A 21,746-nucleotide genomic window follows, 5' to 3' on the forward strand; every position below is an offset into this window, starting at 1 on the left:
AGGTGGGAGAAGGGGAGTGGCTAATGTAGCAACATTTACCTAATAAATCCTCTTTTCAAAATATCTTACCAGCACATCAAAGCTACCAAATGATCTGCTTGATTTGCAACAGCCTACTTTTCACCCGACAGTACTTCCTATGTCAACTGCTTCTCAGGTAGCAAGTACATGGGGAGGTAAGCATTAATGAATCTGCTTTGTATGTTATGTAGGCATCTCCCTTCACCATTCTGTGGTGTTTATATAATTTTTGGTTACACTTAGTATTTCTCAAGTTCTCATGTATCAAAATGACAGTGCAATCATCTTGCCCTTTGAAGACATTTTCATTTTTTCATAAATGCAGTTTTGGAATACATGTTCAATTAAATTATGAAATGAGGTTTAATGAAGATAAAGAAGGACCAAATGTATGTTTAAGTATAAAATCATCCTTCAGTGTTGAATTTCTATTCCATTACTAGAAAATGCATGATGGTTATTTTACTTTTGATACAGGAAAAAAATTGACTTGCAGGGGGAAACTCATCTAATAAAGTTCTAATAAAAATTCGGATAGTGTTATCAGGTAGTACATTATATTTTGTGCAGGAATGTCATGACAGACTTTATGCAACTTGTATTTAAAATGTTGATTTAATTCAGCCCTATAAGATTTTGGTATTCAAAGAGCTTTTTCCCCTAGTACCAACAGGGAAGTTTGCTGTCCAACTGCCTTAAAATTTATGTTAGCTCATATGTAAAAATCTGAATTGATTGGCTTACCTCTCATAGGAGGGATTAATTGTTCTAGTGAGTTTTTATGATATATTAGACTTTCTTCATCTTTATTTTAATGATTTGAGTTTAATAACTTTTTTGTTTTGTTATTTTTTATAGTTATTTCTAAAGATTCTACTTTATGTAATTGAATGTAATCTATGTGAAGAGAGGAGTTTTAAAATATTTTGTTGAGTGATAGATTCCCAATGCCTAGAACATTTCTTGATAGATAACAGGTCTTAGTAAATGTTTGTTGAATGAGTGGACATTTTCTTTCTGGGCAAGTTGTTTCTGGTTCGAGGTAGGGCAGGGGACAGGAATAGTGAAACTCTAGAATACTAGATTTTTAGACTACTTTTGTGAGGCCTAACTTGATTTAAAAAACTAATTGATTTTGAAAGCTACTTTAATATAGCTAAATCTTAAGATCTGGGAGTAATTTCTAAAAATGATAAGCTAGTTTAAAGTCAGTAAATATTCTTGAATTATTTAACTGAGTGACCTATAGATAGCAAAGTAAGAAAGAAGTTTTTTAACATCCTAATGATAATTGAAATTTTAGGGTTTTTAATCCACCAAAATTTGTATGCTTATTTTCTGCTTATTATGAATTCCTTTAGAAAAGGGTAGTAGAGTTAACATGAACATTTAAGCTGTTCTAGCTTGCTTATCTTTTACAAAAGAAAACAAACAGTAGTTTTTCTAAAATTAAGCCTAAAAAGTTATGTTTCTAAATAGATTAAAAAATTTTACAGAAGGCTTATTAATGAGAACTAATAAAACACTTTAAAGAAACTGAACTGTGAAATTGTTTTGTCTGGATACCATGTACAATTAATTCTAACAATGAGAAATTGAAAGTTTCTGCTTGAAATTATTGAGCTCATATATGAAGGCAGATAGATTATTACTGTGAGCGAATAGTTTTAAGTAATTTCAGCCTGTAAAAATTATTTTATTTTCTGTTACAAGAAATATTTCATAGCAGTCTATGTGTGAATAATACAATGTTAGAATATATTTAATCATGTTTTACTTCTCTATTTTAGGTTATTTTGGTTTATGTACTACTTTAATAAAAACTTTCCCCATATTTTAACATTAGGCTTGCCGTGTACAAGTGAAACTCAAAAATGTTAGAAATACAAATCAAGTATAATGGGAGCAGAGGCAGTAGCAATTGACTGCGGTTTTTCCAAAAGCTTATATATGAGGAAAGGATGGTGATCTTACTATAGAACCCCACAGCTTAAGAAGATTGAAATCTTGTCTTGACTTTCATATAAAATACTTGGCTTCAGAGTTTTGATTTCTGTATAATTGGATAGTCGAGTATTTTAAGTCAAGAACTCTGAATACTCCTAATCAGTGAGTTGTTCATATCCATGACATTCAGATTAAGATTTTTTACTTTATTTTTAAAATTAAAGTTACTAAGATAAATAAATAAATCTTTTATATAAAAAGCTTTAATCCATAACAGTCAATTTCTTGAAAGTTTATGATGTATACTGGAAATTGAAACAACGTTGTAAATAAAAAAGAAACAATATTGTAAACTGAATATACTTCAATTAAAAGAAATATCAAAAACAACAAGAAAAAAGCTGTAAATTATTAAAAGTATTTTTGAAGTTACTTATTTACCTGAAAATTTGAAATATGTAACATTTTATATCGTGTTTCTATAGCATGTGACAAAGTTATGATTTTCTTGATAATTCTAAAATTCTATGCTTTTCTTGCTCTCATTTGCCAAAAATGAATATTAATAACAGATTTGGTATTTAATTTAGTTCTTATCATAAGCACCACCACCACATTGTGTATTTCCAGTCATAGGTGGGTTAGTGATACAGAGTTAAGGGAAAGTAAGGTTTGCATGTTTATAGGAAAGGCATTTAAGATTCCACCTAAAAATGAATATTGAAGAGAAAGAACACAAGCTCTCCTGTTTCTCATTCCTTTTAAAAAATTTTTTAATTTATTTTTGAAAGCTTTTGGGGGCGGTAATTAGATTAGGTTTGTTTGTTTATTTATTTATTATTTTTTAATGAAGCTACTGGGGATTGAACCCAGGACTTCGTGCATGCTAAGCATGTACTCTACCACTGAGCTATACCCTCCCCCCCTCATTGAATTATTAGTGAACATTTGATTTTTCAAGAAATGATCTGGAGTCTAAATAAGCACTTGGTGTTGAATACTAATATCTTAGAAGATTTCAGTTTCATCACCTTGAAAGTTTGAGCAGATCTAAAAATATATAATCTTATGAGCTTAGTACATTGTTGTATATTTTAAGCAAGATTTCAAAATTCAGGCAGAAAAGAATTACCCATTCTGAAGTTTGATTTGTTTTACTCTTAGCTGGCGTGAAACACACAACACTTTATGAAAATACTCAATTTTCAGTGTATAAATGTAGATACCAAATATTTAAACTTAAAGACTCTAATATGACTGGTACTGTTTTAATCTTTTTTTATTATTATTTTTCTATGACTCTAACATAAAATTAAACTTTCAAATGAATAATGATAAAAATAATGGGAAAAAATATTTGTTAAAAGTAAAAGGAATAAATAAAGTTTAAATTGAAATAGCTGGAACATTATTACATTTTTTTATCTTAATGAATTTGTTTTAATTATGGTATATTGTCCACTTAGTAGATTAACATCATTTAGATTACCTATAGTGTTTTGTCAAGGTAAATTAAGAGCTTGTTTTTTTTTTATTGTCTGATTGATCTAAATATACAGATTCATTTGCACATCTCTGCATATTCTTCTTTAGGATGTTTCGTATAATGGGAAATGATTGATATCAAGTGCTTAGGTAAAAAGTATCAATCAGTAGAATAGCAGATAACTAGTAACTTTTCTCAAACTTTTTTCTTCTCATATACCTAATGGTGGATCTGTTATAGAGATGTGTGTCCTCTTTTTGAGTGACTTCTCTCGTGGCTTCAAGCCACGATGTACTTTAAAAACTCCATGCCACTGTCAGATAATTTAAAAGTAGCACTTTCAAATGAACTGGTCAACTCTAAACTTAATGCAGCTCCTTTCTTATGCAAGAAGGAAGTTAGAGTGCTCACCGTTAACATTTTTATTTTAGTACAAAAAAATGAATCTTATATCTGACCTCTTTCTACTTTTTATTTCTGAGTGATTTTTTCTGATTCTTTCCCTTCATTGTTCCATTTATTGAGGGGTAGGAAAGATGTTAAATGTGATCATTTGAGTTTGAGTATTCATCAGTGAATTTTGATGTTTTTCGGACTTTATTTTTAACTGTGAATTCCATAGGAACATTACAAAAATTAAATGTAAAAAATTTATTGTATTTAAGCCAATGACCTCGATATTTTCTTGATACTTTCCTTTTTAAAACAGTTGCGGGGCTTGTGGAATGCTTACTTTGAATTTATTGACTTTAAGGAAAGTATGCCTATATTGTGATGAAGAAGCTGGTCCTTAGGCCATTGCTTCCTTCTTCTTGTTCTATTATACAGTCTTAGAGTAAAATACAGTGCTTACTACTGCATTCTTAAGTAAGGGTCACAAACCAGCGCAGAATAGACAAGAACAGACTGCTGGTTGGAACTACAGGAGTGTCTTCTCATTTTTAATTGTGTTGCAAGAGAAAAAATTATGATACTGTATTTTTGCTGCTTTTTTTTTCCCCTCTCTTCATTTATTTACTTAAGGTAGGATGAATGGCTTTCAGTTATCTTGAATAGGGACAGTAAATATCTGATTCTAAAATAACTTTAGATTTAGGATTTGGTAATGGTACATCTTTGGTACCATGCTAGTAGGGAATGATACTTTTATTATTCCTTTCAAATCATTTAGGCTTTAAAACTCACAGCTAGGCCTCAGAGCTAATCCTAGTCTACTAAATGGCCAATCTTTTGTCTCTGTTCTTCATTTTTCTAAAATTCCTCTTCCCATCATTAGACCTTTTCTTCATTATTATTTTGTCTCCTACATCTGAACCTATACAAGAGTTATATGCACATGTTGGAAACCCCTAATTCCCTTTGGTTTTTGAAATATTACTTATTCCACACAGGCTTCCATTGTATGTATCAGTTATTCGAGTAAATGTAGCTATACCACCACAGCCAGTACACTTCCATCTTGGGAGGAGAACACGTTTCAGGGTGGATGGCTCTTTTATAGAAACATTTTTGTTATTACATATTCTCTTTTTAAACGACTTGACTATTGGCTTTCTGATGTAGAGCAGATTTGTCCTTAGTATGCTACCTTTTTTTTTTTTAATGTTTTATTATTTTGGGGGTGGGCAACTAGGTTTATTTATTTATTTTAATGGAGGTACTGGGGCTTGAGCCCCAGGACTTCATGCAGCATGCACTCTACCACTAAGCTGTACCCTCCCCCTAGTATGCTTCCTTTGTTATGGACACATAAATGTTTTTTTCTGAGGATTCATTTTAAAATATGTTAAATGAATTTCTTCCATCTTGGTGATTAGATTTAATAATTTGCATTTGGATTAATAATAATATAGCTACTACTTTTCACTTTGCATCTTTTGACTAATTAAAATACTAATTAATTTACTTCCTTTCTTCATTTTGCTGTAATGCACTTGGACTGCACAGATCCTTTCTCTGCTACTATAGATGCTGTTGATGATGCCATTCCAAGCTTAAATCCTTTCCTCACAAAAAGTAGTGGTGATGTTCACCTTCCCATTTCTTCAGATGTATCCACTTTTACTACTAGGACACCTACTCATGAAATGTTTGTTGGTAAAGTACCATTTAACCTTTCTTTCCAATTAATGTTTATACTGCCTAAGTTTTTTTTTTTTTAAACGTATCCGTTATTTTGAAAGCACTGAAATAATTACTTTGGATTTTAATAACAGATTTTAAAATAAACTGAATAGCATTAATGTAGTGAGATTTTTACACCAGTATTCCTAACTTTATTTAATGCAAATTTTTAGGAAAGAAAATTTCCTTTGAAGTTGGACTTTTTAATGTGTTTTGTTCTCTATATATCATATTATAGCATCACATGCTACATCCTGTTTATTAGTTCAGAGAGTTGGTTGAAGAGTAACATCTCTTAAACTTAGTTATGTGTTTATGTGTGCTAATATTTTCCCCTCTGTGCTTGAGAGAGAGGGTGGTCATCACTCTTAGTAGCTTTCTTAATCTTTGTTTTCCCCTTTTAACTGCAAGTAATAGTATAACTTTAGATTATCTAAGACCCTTACCTACCCTCTGTCCATTCTTAAGGGTCTCACTTCATGGTTGCCCTAGAGGTAAATGAAAAGCAACTTGACTGAATAGCCTTAATTGCACATAAAAATCTATAAAAAGGCAAAATTTCACACCAAAGTTACACAAGGTAGAATAAGTTTTTAAGTATATACTAAACTGAAATAAATGTTTTTGAATCTTGCTAAAAAGATGCTAAACCCCCCTTAAAATATGGTGAAGCTGCTTTGATTCAATCAAAGGAACAGCATTAAAGTGACACAAATTTAAATCTTTGATTAAAGCAATGCAGAAAGTCGTCTTTGTACCCTAGACAGATGATGTGGCTACGTTCTGAATATTCTGTTAGATATATCTGAGAGGGGGAGGACGGGAGGTGACTAGAAAGCAGTAGTTGGAGATTTGAGAAAGTTTCAAGACAGGTGCTCTGGTTTTATAACTAGTCTAATAGTTCCAAAGTGTAATATTTGATTGTAGTGATTATTATATTGTAATACATATAAAAATTACAGGAAAAGTAGTGGAAAATAAGCTTCACATTTTGTTACTATAGAAATTTGTCAAATAGAATACCTTCTTGTTAATGAGGGGTAACTAAAGTTACCTTTGGAGTGTTCTGTTGTGGTTTTATACAAGTTCATTTGTCTTCATATTTACTGAATATGAATAGTATGTATTTGGTAAATGTGGCTGTTTGTGTCTTTTTAAGTCAGTTGCCTTAACTTGGGGACATGAAACAGATATGTCTTTGCTTTGGGTCTACATGATATCTCTGTCTTTTAGATCGGAGCAGCGCATAGGCTTCAGGCTGTCATATCTATCTGTATCCGCTAAAAAGGAACAGAATGGAGGGCAATAACCTTAAGTGCTAAAGGTTGTGGCTATTTTACATTCAAACAGAAGTAGAGTGAAAATATAAAACCACTGTGAGAGAGTTATTTAGTTACTATTTTGACTTTTCAAGGAAAGCCTGTAATGAGAGGAATATACCAGAAATGTCACATTCGTAATGTTTCTTAAGTTTAAGGCTTTTGAGTTGGGGCAAGAGGAAGACCAGAAAGCAAAGCCGATTAGTAAAGTTGATGACCAAGGTGAGTAGGTCCATGTGAAGTGGTGAAAATCTTAGAAGTGGTGGTTTAGAGTTTGCAAAAAAAATGCGAATGTTTGGTCCAGCTCTCAACTCTCACAGTGGTTAGAGGATATTATTACCATCTTATGGATGCATCCCGAGTCCCAGAAAAGTTAAATGCACCAAGATTGACCCAGCTAGTGGAAGCAAAGCCTGAAGCAGGAGACCAGCAGCTTTGCTCTGCAGTGCTCTTTCCCTTATGGAAGTGCAGGCTTTCATTTAAACCCTTATCTTCCTCTTTATGAGGGCAAATAATACAAATTAAAGTATAAAGTACACTTAAAAAAAAAACTCGTCTGCCAAGTTTTGTCGTTAGAAAAAACTTACATTAAGTACTCATTTATCTTTTTTTAATGAAAATGATTGCAAAAGAGGAAATTAAAAACCACTGACAGAACCATTAGGTATTAATGTAGAATAAGAGTCAGCAAACTTTTTCTTAAAAGGTCAGATTAGAAGTATCTTTGCCTTGTGAGCCACACAATCTCTATCTCAGCTTCTCAACTTTGACCTTATAGCATGAAAGTAGCCATAGACAAGACACAAACACATGAGCTTGGGTGTGTTCCACTGAAACTTTATTTACAAAGACAAGCAGCTGTGGTTTGTTGATGCCTGTTCTAGAAGAGGCTTTTTAATAAGGAGTCTTTCAGTGCAAGTTAAGAGTTCCCAAGAAGTAGAATTGTGTAATAAAAATTCCAGTAGTTTCTTACTCAGAGTAGTAAAACCATGAAAGGACCACCTGAGGTGTGGGCCATTCCTGGAGCTGCATCATCTAATTAGCCACTCGCCAGATATTGTCATTTAAACTTGATTAATTAAAATTCAGTGTTAAATAAAATTAAAAATTTACTTTCTCAGTTGTACTAGCCACATTTCCATTGTTCGGTGGCACATGTGACTAGTGGCTACCATATTGCATATATGGCTACCACATGCACATAACTGCATATTGCACAGATTTATACAACATTTCTGTTACTAGAAAGCTATGCTGGGTAGTGCTGCTCTAGAACAGTGGTCAGCAAATTTTTCTGGTAAGGAGCCAGATAGTACAATACTTGAGGCTTTACAGGATGCATAAAATTTCTAAGTCGTTGTCTTTTCTTTTTCCTTTTTTTTTAAACAAACTTTCAAATGTAAAAACCATTTTTAGCTCATACGGCTGTATAAAAATAGGTCACAGGCTGTAGTTTGCCAACTCCTGTTCTATAAGCTTGAGAACGATCAAGAGAAATCAGAATTAGGTATGTAGATACCCATCAAGCCTTCCAGAGGAGGACCTTGGTCTGATGATGTGATGGTCATTGTACTAGGTAGCTTGTCCTCATTAAAGCTATAAGAAAACTGAAATTTGTAAGTCAAGGAGAATGGGTTGTGGTCCCAGCTATACCATGTTTATGACCTTGTCTACACCTGTTTCCTCATCTGCAAAAGAAGACACTAGAAGACAGGTTAGTCTTCAACTGCTTCACATTTCTTTATCTAAAGAGATGCAGTGTTGGTTATTTTTTTTTAATTTGCTGTGGATGTTATATATATATGTTTTATATATATATAATATATACATATATTGCTCTTATTGGAGCCTTAAGTGCTTTTCTTAGTAAGTTGTAATTTGTAGAACTCCTGTTTTTTCTTTTGTTTGGTTTTTGTTTGTTTGTTTATCAGTGTTTGTTTTTGGTTTGTTTTTAATTACTCCATTCCACTCTTAACTGTCCTCACTTTCTCACTTTTCTCTTTTTTCTTTTTTTTCCTGTCCTTCCCCTCCCCCCCTTATATGCCTTGTCAGATTCTTTTTGTGGCACTCAAGCTTATGCTAATACTACCCTTATGTGCCATGAGCCTTCTACTGTAGCTGGTTTATTTGGAGGTAGGTAACGATAACTCTAAAATTTATCAATTTATTTATGCAAGGGGGACTTCTTTTTGTTGCTTTCCTTAGAATGAGTTTTTTTTTTTAAATTTGGGAAGGAAAAAAACACTTGCTTTTGAAGAGCAATTTTTTGCCTAATTTTGTTTTCCTTGATTAAACACAGTTGTTTTATGAATAAATGGATGCCTGTCATCTTCCTACTTTAATTCATTCTCTAAACTCTCAAATTTTCAGAAGCACTTACAACATTTTAATATTATAAGTTTATGGAATTTGAAGCTCCATGTGTAAATCTTAGTGATGAAATAATAGATAATTTGACTTGAGCAGTTGTGGCATGGATGTAGGGAGATTAGACTGGAAAGAAGTGTGCTTTTCCAGCACTGTGCAAAGGCCATAGAAATGGGAAGCAGTTTTCAAGAAGATATAATAGCCAATTTTATCTGTGTCTTTCCATGTATATTCTAGGCCAGTGCAGTAGCAACAAGACCTCAAAATCTAACTGAATTTTTTGTGTATAGGGGTTGTTACCTTGGTTAAGTGGACATTAGCAGTTAGGTTTGGCACAACTGAAGAACTGAGGTTCTTGACTGGCAGTAAGAATTGCACATGCTTAAAAATGTTTAAAAATGGAATTTATGAGAGTATTTGATGGAAGGAATATGTTTGAAATACATGAATTTGGGTTTGAGTTCCAGTTACACTTCTTTTCCTGTGTGACTTTAAGCAAGTACTTAACCTTTCTAAGCCTATGAAAATTTGGATAATAATGTCTTCCAGGATTGTCGTGAGGTTTACATATATGACTGTATAATATCTAGCATGATGCCTGACACAGAATTGTCATTAAAACTACTACTATTAAAAACTTTCTTGTGTATGCAGATCATTTCATACTTGGAGTATACTTCTTACCTAAATTATTTAATCATCAGAAATAATTTTGAACACTGATTGCTTTTGCATTGCTTTTAGATTTTAAAATTGCCAGGGGCTTTTTATTTTTTTTGATCCAGCATTTGCTGTTCAACGCTCAAGGGATTCGTAAAACTTGAAGAGTCCTCATAAATAGATATAATTAATTATAGCTATAATAATAAAAACTAATTTTTTTACCTACTAGTTTATATAAGATGAAATACTCAGGATAAACCAAAAGCCTGGAATGAAAGGACCTTAAGGCTTGGTTGTGTGACTTAATTATTTAACCTTGGATAAGTTGTTTAATCTTAGTTATCGCATCTGTAAAATGAGGATAATAATGACTGTCTCATAATGTTATGAAGTTTAAATAATATTCTGTTTATAAAACCCTTGCATAGTATTTAATAAATAGTAGCAGGGTGTTTTTTTTTTCCACACACAAAAAATATAAGGCCTGTTTATTACAGAACTACTACTTATTAACAACCTAGCCAATTTTTCTGAAAGGTGTTTGGAATGCCTTTCTCTCCCCAAAGCTTGTTCATCTTGTACCTTTCAGTTAACTTATTATTGTCTTCTTGAGATTTGCCCTGCAGTGCAGTTGGTTTCTAAATGTTAATCTATGGAATGGAGCAGGTCAGTGACAGAGTTTTCACTGGGCCTTGGTGAAATGAGATAGGTGGTTCAATATAGTGATTATTTTATAAAGTTAATCTTAACTTGGAGAGCCTATTTATCTTTTTTTTGGGAGGGGGGGTCTCTAAAATCTCCTCTTTTGAAATGGTGATATTAGTTTTGTACCTTTGCTTTAAGTAACTTTTTAAAATTAAATGTTGACAATCTAATCAGCTGTCATAATTTATTAAAATTTTCCCTTTCACTTTTTTGGTCTATTAGGTGGAAGCTTTTAACATTTGAGGTACTAGCTCTAGATTACATTGTATCTCTTCAAACCTTTTATATTTTTAGGCAGTAATATTGTAATTGCATAGATTGATGCTCCTAGGGACCTCAGGAAATGGCTCCTCTCTTTACAGAAAGTAATGAAATTGTTTTTGTATTATTATAAAGGATAGGCTCATCTCTGATATCAACCAAATTCTAGAAAGAATTTGGGACAAGATATCTGGGACAAAATAGCAGGGAAAAATAGAAATTTGCTATACTGTCCTTGTTGTAAATTATTTTTTCCTGTATTTTCTTAAGTTTAGTGATATCATAGCTAAGATACTGTTTAAGGATGATTTAAAGAAAAATATGTATGCTTCTTACACTGTGGTGGTATAGCATGGGTATATAATTAAGCATGATAGATTTTTGTCTTTCTTGAGTAGATATGTTTATTCTTTTTGTAAGGTGTTACAAGAGGAACTGGTAAGCCCATGGTATATTTCTTAAGCAGCTTGTACAGTTTAAAGTGCTGTCAAATTTATATGTCTCTAGAATTCTAGGAACCTTTTGATGATTGCTCAGATTCATATACTAAATTATTTTATATTTTGATAGTGTTTGTATTCTCATTGTATGGCTAGTGTGTTTGAGTTGAGTATTTTAAAACTTAAGTAATTATGGAATAGGATCAAACTTCTGCAGTCTTAAAATTTTGTGCCGTATAGCATATTCATATTATGATGTAAAATGCTACTTTTAAAGTAGTATCATTGACGTACACCAGCTTGTGTTGAGTCATTGTTAATATTAAGTCATTGCTTTCTGGTTTCTGTCTCTTTGAGAACCTTCTTGGACTTCTCACCAAATCTTGTCCTACTTTTTACAGTTTTCTTTAAAATCAGTCTTTTTAGTACAGGATCATTGTACTTCTTTATATCCTGGTGGTGTACATTAAGAGTTCAAAGTGAGATTCTTACTGAATGTACTTTAGCAGAAAGTTGGGACGGGAAGAGAGTGAGCCTATGTTTAGGGCTCAAAAGTTTGCCTTCTTCCTAATGATAAAGTTAATTTCCTAATGCCAGACTTTTTTTATTTTTAACATTCTGACTTTATAGAATTTAGAGATGGAAGAGAATTTAGGAGCATTACAGCCTTCCACAAAGTGAAAGAATTCCTTCATTGTGATCCTTGTTAGACTGTTCTCTCCTTGGATATATACTCAGTGATTGAAAACTCCCCAAGTCGTATGACAGCCCTAATAGTTTTAGATGATTTTAATTCTCATCAGCCTCTAGACATTCAGAACCTCACCTCACAAAAATACAGCCTCACACAATTGAAAATCTTACATGTGTTACCTCAGCCTAGTCTGCTTTCAGCAACATGAGCAGTGTAACATGGACAGGAAAGAATAAGTTTTCCTGTTTATGTTCTAGTATTTCAGAGTAGCTAGGTGAAGTAGCACATTCAACGGTACAGTTGTCAGTTCCACTTCCGGAAGTAGTTTAGTTGAAGTTAGAGGGTGTTTGGGAGTTGAAAATGGTCCTTTTTTCTTTCTTTCTTTTATATTTGAAAAACATTTAGACACAAAGGGACACAAGGATTAGTGGGTTGTAACTTTCAGAATTTTTTCACTTCTCAAATGAACTTAAACTATAAAGCTTTTGGTTAACCATTGAAGGAAGAAGGGAGAAATAGAAAAGGTGAGTAAGTAGAGGGAGAAAGTCTCTTGGGGATACTCAGTAGATTCTTTTTTCTTTTTTTTTTAAGCACCATGAAACACTTACTACCAAATGATCCCTTAAATTAAATTTTGACTTCATGCAAAATCCTAGAATTTTAGATGTGTTTAGTTTTTTAAAGATGATCAGCATACAAAAGGTAAAAAATAAGCAAAGATTTTATTTCTGTAATGAAACAAACTAGTAGTTCAACTTCACTAACTCTTTTGTTAGTTGTATTTGTCAATGGGATGATTTTATTTTGAAAAATGTAATTACCACAATAAGATGTAGTGTAGGAAATATTTTGCTTGAAGGGTTGGCTTTGTTTTTTGTTGTGGGAATTTACTGCTTTTTCCATTCTATTATCATCATTATTAAAGAACTGTAAATGTTGAATATTAAAGAATTGAGCTTTTTTCCATTTTGGTTTTTCTTAGGATTTACTCCTTCTCCAGTTGCACAGCCACATCCTTCAGCTGGCCTTAATGTTGACTTTGAATCTGTGTTTGGAAATAAATCTACCAACGTTATTGTAGATTCTGGGGGTAAGAAAAAAATGCTTTATCAACATTACTATACTGTTCTTATTTAGAGTCTGTATAAGGACAGATAGTGGTCCTTTTAACATGTGTAAATAGATGAAATTAGGGTAGCCAAAAAAGTGATCCTTCCCCCAACCACTGGATGAAAAACGTCAAGGGGCTATTAATCTTTACTCTTTTCTTAGTGGCAATTTTGAATCTGAGAAGATTTCTCAGAGCTATTAAATAGAGAAAAAAAGAGATTTTGCTAGTCACTTGGTGTAGTATGTTTTACCTTTTAGTATTACAATTTTTACCTTTACTGAAATGAAATTGGCTTTTTTTTTTTTAACTAGGAGAATATGACCTGTGGTACCTTGATTTGTTGAGATAGTTCATGTAGTAAACAGCTAGAATATATTAAATATCAGAGCTGTGGTGTGGTGGCTTTTTATTGTTTCAAGGATGATTTTTATAGTATGCTTGTTCATTTGTCTTAAAAGAACTTTATGAATCTGTAGAGCCAGGTTTCCATTTAATATCTTGTTAATTTGAAGTTTGTAAAGATTAAGAGTTCCTGTAAAGTTGGCACTAAATTATGTTCTTAATCATAGAGTGATAAATACAGTAATTAAATTCAAGCCATTTAAAGAAATATATTGAGGTATTCTTAGTTTTCTAATATATAGCTAATTATTATCCCAAAGGTAAGAAACAAACTTACAAAGAATATGCATGGACTAAGTATTTATTTTTTTCTGTGCCCTAGTAGGTTTATGTTTTTTGATGCATTTGATTTTTTCCTCTTGAGTTTGTCTTGCTGGGAAAAAGGAATAGGGAAATAGAAAGCAATTGTTCATATTTTATAAACCACCATTTTTGGTGACTTGCTTTTTCAAATTCTGTAGTATTCCTGGGTTGTGCTGTTGAGTTCGTTGGTGGTTTGGCTGATTGGGTTTGTTTTGCCTTCTACCTTTTGGTAAAGAAAGAACCTGAAGGGGTTTGATTTGATTTGATTTGATTTTTAAGCAGTGTCCTAGTTTACTAGGTGGTTTTATGCAATTGGAGTGTAGTTCAGCTACTTCTTAGGTGTAATTTAGGCTAGCTATTTTTAGAAGAAAAGAGGTAATCTGATGGTTCATTTTCACTTGCTTCTAATATATTGTTTTATATATACTTTACATTCTCCACTTTGAAGAGTATAAGAAGATTTATAAAATACTATTTCTTGAAAGAAACTTTTTTCCCAAGATTTCCAAAAAATACAGAGATGTATTTTTATATACATTGCTTCACGTGTAAGTGAGTCTTCAGCAGATTTTATCAGCTGAGAGGGAGTATTAATTCCATTCCCTTCTCTTTCACAATTGTGGAATGAGAATAGTTTACTTGAATGCTCCTTTCATCCTCTTTAACCTTAATATAATTTTGTAATGACATAAGATAAATGATTTCTTCCAAAGCACATACAGCCTTCTCAGTTGGTTTACTTTGAAATGGTCAATTTCTCCTTTTTCTACTTAAGAGCATTAATTAGTACCCATTTTCTTGGAGGACTTTTCCAATAAACAAACAAAGAGAAAGGACAGATACCTCCTTTAGAAAGCTTAGCACCATAAAAGTTCCTTACAAATCCTATTTCGTCTGTTTGTAACTTTAAGGCTTTGATGAACTAGGTGGACTTCTAAAACCAACAGTGGCCTCTCAGAATCAGAGTCTTCCTGTTGCCAAACTCCCACCCAACAAGTTAGTATCTGACGACTTGGATTCATCCTTAGCCAACCTTGTGGGCAGTAAGTATTCTTTGGATCCTTTAATCTTCTTTACAATAAGTTGTTTTATAAAAATGAATCTAGTTTTAAAATGCTTTCTTTTTCTCCTGTCTCAGATCTTGGCATTGGAAATGGAACCACTAAGAAGTGAGTGTTTTATTTTGTGTTCTTCCCCGTGTGCTTTTGAGAGGTTGATTTGGCTTTCACCTGCAGAGCATGTGTAGGATGTCGTCTGCATCTTAAACGCTTTGTTCAATCTAAATACATAGTAAAGAAACTTTATAATTGCAGACATTTAATATTCTTACTTATATTTATTTAAAGTGATGTAAATTGGAGTCAGCCAGGTGAAAAGAAGCTAACTGGAGGATCTAACTGGCAACCAAAGGTTGCACCAACAACTGCTTGGAATGCTGCAACAATGGTGAGTCAGAAAAGCTCATGATGTATACTAACATGAATAATTTATGTAAATGTGTAACATGAAAATGGTTTTAAAGTAGTGAGAGGCATAAGTGGAAAGATTGTTACCAAGTTTGCAAAATGTAAATAATTTGTGTTTCTTTTAAAGGAAGCTTAGTTGGCTATATTTGCCAAGTACATTTTAGTAGCTAACATTTATTTAAAGGTTACTTTGTGCCAGGCATCATTCTAACAAATAATATGTGGTTTTGTTTTATATAATCCTCAATTTATCCTAACATGGTAGTAACTATTATTATCCTAATATTACAGATGAGGAAATGGAAACACAGGGTTATTAAGTAAAAGCCCAGATCACAGAAATTGGGGTGGGTTTTTAGAACCCAGGCAGGCTTACCTCAGAGCTTATATTCTTAATCACTGTTTTTCTCTGCTGGTTTGAAATCTATTATTTATTTATCTAGAATATAAAGGCTTTAATTATTTTCTGATCTCACCACTGGTAAAGAAACTATGCTTGCTTGGCTTTTGTTAATATTTTCATATAATTTATATAGTTCATTCTCCTTATTTGCTGCAGTTATGTCCTTAAAGTCACCCTAACACTGAACCATTGCTAGGTTCATACACATGCATGCACATTCCCCCCCCACCCCCCGACAATGGCTCAGTGTTCACTAATTCAGTGTTCTGGTGACTTTAAGAACATGAGTGCAGCAAATAAGGCAGACCAGTTCTGTGTGTGTGTGTGGGTGCGTGTGTATGAATGCACTCACATATCTCACATAGGTTATAATCTTAAATATTAAAAAAAAAACTCATTCTAGTAGATTGTGTGTGTGTGTGTATTTTAACTTTTACAGAAGAGAAAATGAGGTTCAGAAGTGTTAGGTGACCTTGCCTGAGCTGCCCCACTAAAGGATGCCTGAGTTGAGATGCTGGCCCTATCCATCTGGCCCCAGAGCCAGAGCTTCTTGCAGTATGCTGCACTGTTCCCTACTTTCTCCATCCTCTGATCATCTTCATGTCAGAGCTGAAATAAGGCAGGGCTCCACCTTGTTTGACCTCAGCTGGGAATAAGTGCATTGGATGACAAATTTTTCACTATACTGCATACGTCTATGGATGATCTTAAAAGCAGCACAAGTATAGATTTTAGGATTACAAGTAAATTTTAGTGAGTAGCAGATTTGCAAATACAGAATTCACGAATAATGAAAATTAATTATATACGATAATTAATGAGTTAGTATCTAGTACTGAAGAAGTTCTAATGGTTTTAATTACTGTAAGATGTGGTTGTCCCAGAGTAGCTTTGTGGCTGTGCCCCTGTCCTTGGTCAGCTGCTGTTTTACCAATCCTATAAATCTTCCTGGGTCAGAGAAATCCAGTTTCTTCCTGTAGAAAAATTTGAAAGATGCCTTATTGCAACAGTGTACTATAAGCAGCATTTTGATTGCAAGTTACTTCCTGTTGTTAGAGACCCCCATTATCCTTGTTATGCCACTTTTTGTTATTAAATCTCTTCCAGAGCACTGTGCTGTGCTGTTTTGCTATTTTCCTTGGGTTAATCATGTGTTAAGATTAATAGGGCTGAGCTAAAGAGAATGTGCTATTAAAATTTTGCAATACATTAGCTTAAGAGTTTCATTAGTTTCAGTCTTCATTAATAGAAAATAATAATGAAATATAGCCAAGTTTTTAAGACAGTACTTTTTCTCTGTTCTGGTAATGGTCACTACCATCACCAATATTTAAACCCTGCATTTAAATAGTTTAGGTTTTTACACACACACATGTACATACATACTATCTTGAGTCTGTAAATAGTGCATTCTTGGGGAAGTTTGAGCAGTGTCCCAGTTGTAAGGATAAAGTTATGTGATTTTTTTTTCAAGTCCAGAGCAACTAGAAAGCAGATTTAAATTGAAACCCATCCCTTCTGACTCTGAATCCAGTGTTTTTCCCACTTTAACACACTTCTCTGACTAGGAATGGCAGGAGGTTTGGTTAGTGGACTTTATAGCCTAGGTATGAATTACACATTGATAATACATGAGGAATAATATAAATCTAAGTGATGATATGAAAATACAATGAATATTTTCTAATTTTCTATTAAATTAGTGTTAACTTACATGAAATATGAAATATTAGGAGTTTGTGGATAGCACTTGATTTAAGATTAACAACTGGAATGTAATAGGCATCTAAATTTGTTGGTAAGAAGCAGTATGTATGGTGCTGTGTTGTATATGGTAATGTGTATCATCTCTTAAGGATTTTGTTAGAACATTTGTATGTATGTATTTTATAGAGGTTCTTTTTAGTGACTAACATTTAGGGCTGGTGATGTGATTCATTATTTAGATAAACTGCTGCTTATGACATTTCTTTACATTTCTAACCATTTTATTAATCCTTAAACACTGTCAAGGTTTTAAGATATTTTTAAAATTTAAAAAAAATTCACTGGTGTAATGATGTTATACTACCAACTCTTTTCATTACTGCTTGCATTTTTTTCTGTGGTAGACATTATACAGTGCAACTATGTTTATAGGATGCACTGCATTTTGCACTGTTGACGCTACTGATAGATTTTATGTTTTAATGACACTTGTAATCAGTAAACTATTATGTAAATAAGGTGATGATGCCAAAGACTAAATTCCCCTTGTCAACCTTGATAGTGTTTTTGTATAGATGTTCTTCCATTAGATACTGGAAATACAAGGAATTTTAGGTAGTTAATAAATGTACATGTGAACTAAAATGCTCTCTATGTATTTTCTGTTGTGTAAGTATTTGTTCTAATCCAGTGTTATTGCATTATGTAATTGTTCTCCCTGGGAAAAACAGAATGGCATGCATTTTCCACAATACGTAAGTGACCAAAAACTAGCCTTTTTTGCAATAAATTGGCATGCTATTAACCACTGCTGTAGCAGAATCTCATAACCTTCCAGCTATTACTTGTTTTCACATTCAGATTTTCAATGTGTCAAAAATTCTTCTTAGCATCTACTGATTTCATGGGTGTGTTGCAGAATTGATTCTGATGGTGGCATGGGAAATACAAATTTTTTTTCTTGCTTAATATTCTGCCATTTGCTGCCAGATGGCTGGGTGTCTGTGTCTGTGCTGCCACTATGCACTTGATGACTTCTGAATGAAGGGAAATGTTGATTGTGGTAATGTTGAAAATAACAATTGCATGAAATCTTACAGGCTTCTGCTGTACTTGGCAGTTTGTCTACTGCTGTCTCAGCTCTTGGTTTTTAAGTAGGGAGAGACCAATAAGTCCTACATGCTCACCCAAATACTAAACCTTTAACTATTCACTTTAGTTATGCTTCATTTAACTTCTTCATGTGTATGTTCAAATTGCCATATAATTTTTTTAATATATTTTAGCAGTGTTATTGGTCTTTCACCTGTATTCAGTTTCAGTTTTTATTTACATTACACATAGGGAATGTTGTTAAGACAGCAAATATATCTAAAATGATTCTGTGCTGAGATTGTATATTTTAAAGCATGAGTTAAAATGGGAGGAGTAGGGGCCCTTGAACATCTTAGTGGTAGATGGCTCTTTCAGACATTAAAGCATAAATGGACTTAAAAATGCATTGCTCCTCTGAATTGGTGCATTACAGAAGGTAGTTTAAATAATTTATGGAATAAGTTAGAGGGAATGCTAATATACATACTCTGTAAGAACCTGTACTTCTTAGAAATAGTCATATTCCATAGTGGTTTGAAATCTTGGGGATTCTTTGAAAAGAGTGAATGAGGTCCATAGAAACTGATTTTTGGAAGATCAAGTTATTAATTGATTTGAGATCTTTAAATTTTTTTCTTTGCTCAAAAAATGTTGAGGTACCTGGGCAGGGAGGGTATATAGCTCAGTGGTAGAGTGCCTGCTTAGATGCATGAGGTCCTGGGTTTGCTCCCTAGTACCTCCATTAAATAAGTAAATAAAAATAAACCTAATTGTCTCTCCCAAAAAAAACAACAAAAAAATTTTTTTTAGTGAAGTACCTAGGAAAACATTTAGTAATACTGCTTTTTCTGGGCATACTTTTTTTTTTATGATAGTGATAGACTTTAAATTTTGGAACTTTGAATATTTTTTAAATCAATTTTTTAAAGCTGTAAAAGCATCTTGAAATCTTAGATCACTGTTGTATCTAAGTTTAAATGGTATTTTTTCTTTCTAATAATTCTGCTTTTGTGCTAACTTGAAGACACTTTATTTCATTGAGCTTTAATTGACACAATTATTAATGATCACAAATGTCACATTTAATCACAGCTGTCTTAGCAATTCTTTCTAGTGGAACTACAGCTATTAATTCCTTGAACTCGGTTGACATACGTGAGTTATACTTCCTTGTTTATTTTTTCTTTCACCATGTTAGGCACCCCCTGTAATGGCCTATCCTGCTACTACACCAACAGGCATGATAGGATATGGAATCGTAAGTATTTTTTCCCAACACAGGTTTTTGAAACTATGTTGATTCACATTTAACATCTATTTATTTACAGACGTAACTGAGAAAAGAACTTAGTGCCATATACCGTTAGTGTCTAACGCAGAACCTTGTACCATAGCATTGGTTTCATAAGTATTTCTAGAACAGTCTTTATACAACAGATATTATTTTTAACTAATACTGTTTATTAATGTTCACTGTACTACTTGGCTTCTTTTTCCCTTATAATTTTGCTAGGTGTTTTTATTTCATTAAGAGCTCACTTAAACATTCACGTCTTCGTTGCTGTGACCTTACGTTAATACCATTGAGGTCTCACAACCTTAATATTATGGGGAGGGGTGGGGGTTAATATTCATTGAATTGTGTAGGGGGTAAATTTAGTCTAGTAAAGGCCAAAGATATTTTCCTATGACATGATTGGTATATCACAGAAACAATTCTTTGACCTTAAGCTGCCCACAGCCCACGTACTAGACTGCCCTTACTCTCCCAACTCTCTTAATATATAGACTCAGTAGATATGAAATGATAGTATTGGCTTCAGCCCACTGTAGATTTTGAGGGACTGTTGCTTGTAGGAGGAAGCGTCATCCGTTGGTATTGCTACTGTGGCTGCTTGTGCTACGTCTTTATTTACATCATTAATGGAGGTAGCTCTTTTCTGCATATGAAGAAGTTTTACAGTTTTTGGATTCCCAGTCATTACAGAAAAAAGGAGTCTGCACAAAACTCATAAAGTTAAAATGAATCTCTCCTTACAAATAGTAGTCTACTTAAAAGATTAAATAGAGCTTATAGAAAGATAAGGTTTAGAATATTGCATTTTAACCAGACTAATGTGGTGGTCTGTGTGTAGTCTGTTTTGTCACTTACTATATTAATTTTATGGAGTGGTACTTTTTAAAGAAAGAGATGGTTGGTTGAGATTTATTTTCAATTATTCAAAAATGAACTAATCTCTTTGTGTGTAATTTAAACTTCTTGGTTTTCCCTAAAAATGGAAATAAAATGAAAGAACCATAGAGAGTAAATTTCTTTAGAGAGTCAGCTGTTTTCACTTGTGCTCACTTGCAGAATGAAGTAGAAACTTAATTTGACATACAAAGGCAGTTTACTTTGAAATGTATTCTCCATTTTATAGTTTCAGGTTTCCCTCTGTCTAAAACTGGCAAATTTGGAAATTTTTTGGTCTAAATTCTTTTTTGTTTACCGTAGTAAGATTTGATTTTGCAACTCATATAGAAAAAGTTAGGCTTTTTGGAGACTTTAAAAAGTGAGCACATTAAAGACTTTCCATACCAAAAACTACTCTTAAAAATTTGTATCTGTCAGTCTTGTATACATTTACAGGAATTTCCCCTTTGAATTAATGCAAAAATACTAGTACTGTTCATCCCTGTTACCCATCTTGTTTACCTATAATAAAGAAAATGTGAGTCGGCATTCTTTAACTTGATATAAATGTGTTTTTTGTTTTGTTTTTTTAAGCCTCCTCAAATGGGAAGTGTACCTGTCATGACACAACCAACCTTAATATATAGCCAGCCTGTCATGAGACCACCAAACCCTTTTGGCCCTGTATCAGGAGCACAGGTACTAATTAACGTGCTACATGTTAACTGTTTTAATAAAGCTTGATGTGGAAGGAATATAATACTAAAAAATCCTTTTATACAACTTGACAAGCAATTTATTAGCATTTTTTTCCCTTCATGGTGGATGTCATTTACTTCATGTATCTTTCTCATCTAAAAAAATTTAAGAATATTGATTATTTGGAAGGGAAGGATAAACAGGTTACAAGTATTAAAGTTGGAAAATTCTTGATCATTTATAGTTCGTGGGTCCAGAGGATGGTTTTTCTGAGGTTAAGGAACCTTCTTTCTATTATTCTGACATGCTTTCCTTTGTAGACCTTAGAACTCAGAACTCAGTGCCTTGGCTTAAATGGTA

General features: G+C 32.9%; 1 protein-coding gene across 17 annotated transcripts in view; it reads left to right on the plus strand.

Annotated features, from left to right (window-relative positions):
* PICALM (phosphatidylinositol binding clathrin assembly protein) overlaps window positions 1-21,746 on the plus strand; it is a 93,053-nt gene that overhangs the window by 57,906 nt on the left and 13,401 nt on the right. For 2 of the 17 annotated variants that reach the window (XM_072969042.1, XM_072969045.1), the window contains exons 12-21: window positions 73-176; window positions 5,402-5,551; window positions 8,950-9,030; window positions 13,010-13,117; window positions 14,755-14,886; window positions 14,982-15,012; window positions 15,190-15,289; window positions 18,151-18,174; window positions 19,713-19,772; window positions 21,282-21,386. In XM_072969042.1, the coding sequence (XP_072825143.1) occupies window positions 73-176; window positions 5,402-5,551; window positions 8,950-9,030; window positions 13,010-13,117; window positions 14,755-14,886; window positions 14,982-15,012; window positions 15,190-15,289; window positions 18,151-18,174; window positions 19,713-19,772; window positions 21,282-21,386 (895 nt within the window). The remainder of the gene's footprint in view (window positions 1-72; window positions 177-5,401; window positions 5,552-8,949; window positions 9,031-13,009; window positions 13,118-14,754; window positions 14,887-14,981; window positions 15,013-15,189; window positions 15,290-18,150; window positions 18,175-19,712; window positions 19,773-21,281; window positions 21,387-21,746) is intronic. The other 15 variants (XM_072969044.1, XM_072969046.1, XM_031681428.2 and 12 more) reach the window with 9 other exon arrangements.

The sequence above is a fragment of the Vicugna pacos genome, chromosome 10, assembly GCF_048564905.1.
Source record: "Vicugna pacos chromosome 10, VicPac4, whole genome shotgun sequence".
Taxonomy (NCBI): Eukaryota; Metazoa; Chordata; class Mammalia; order Artiodactyla; family Camelidae; genus Vicugna; species Vicugna pacos.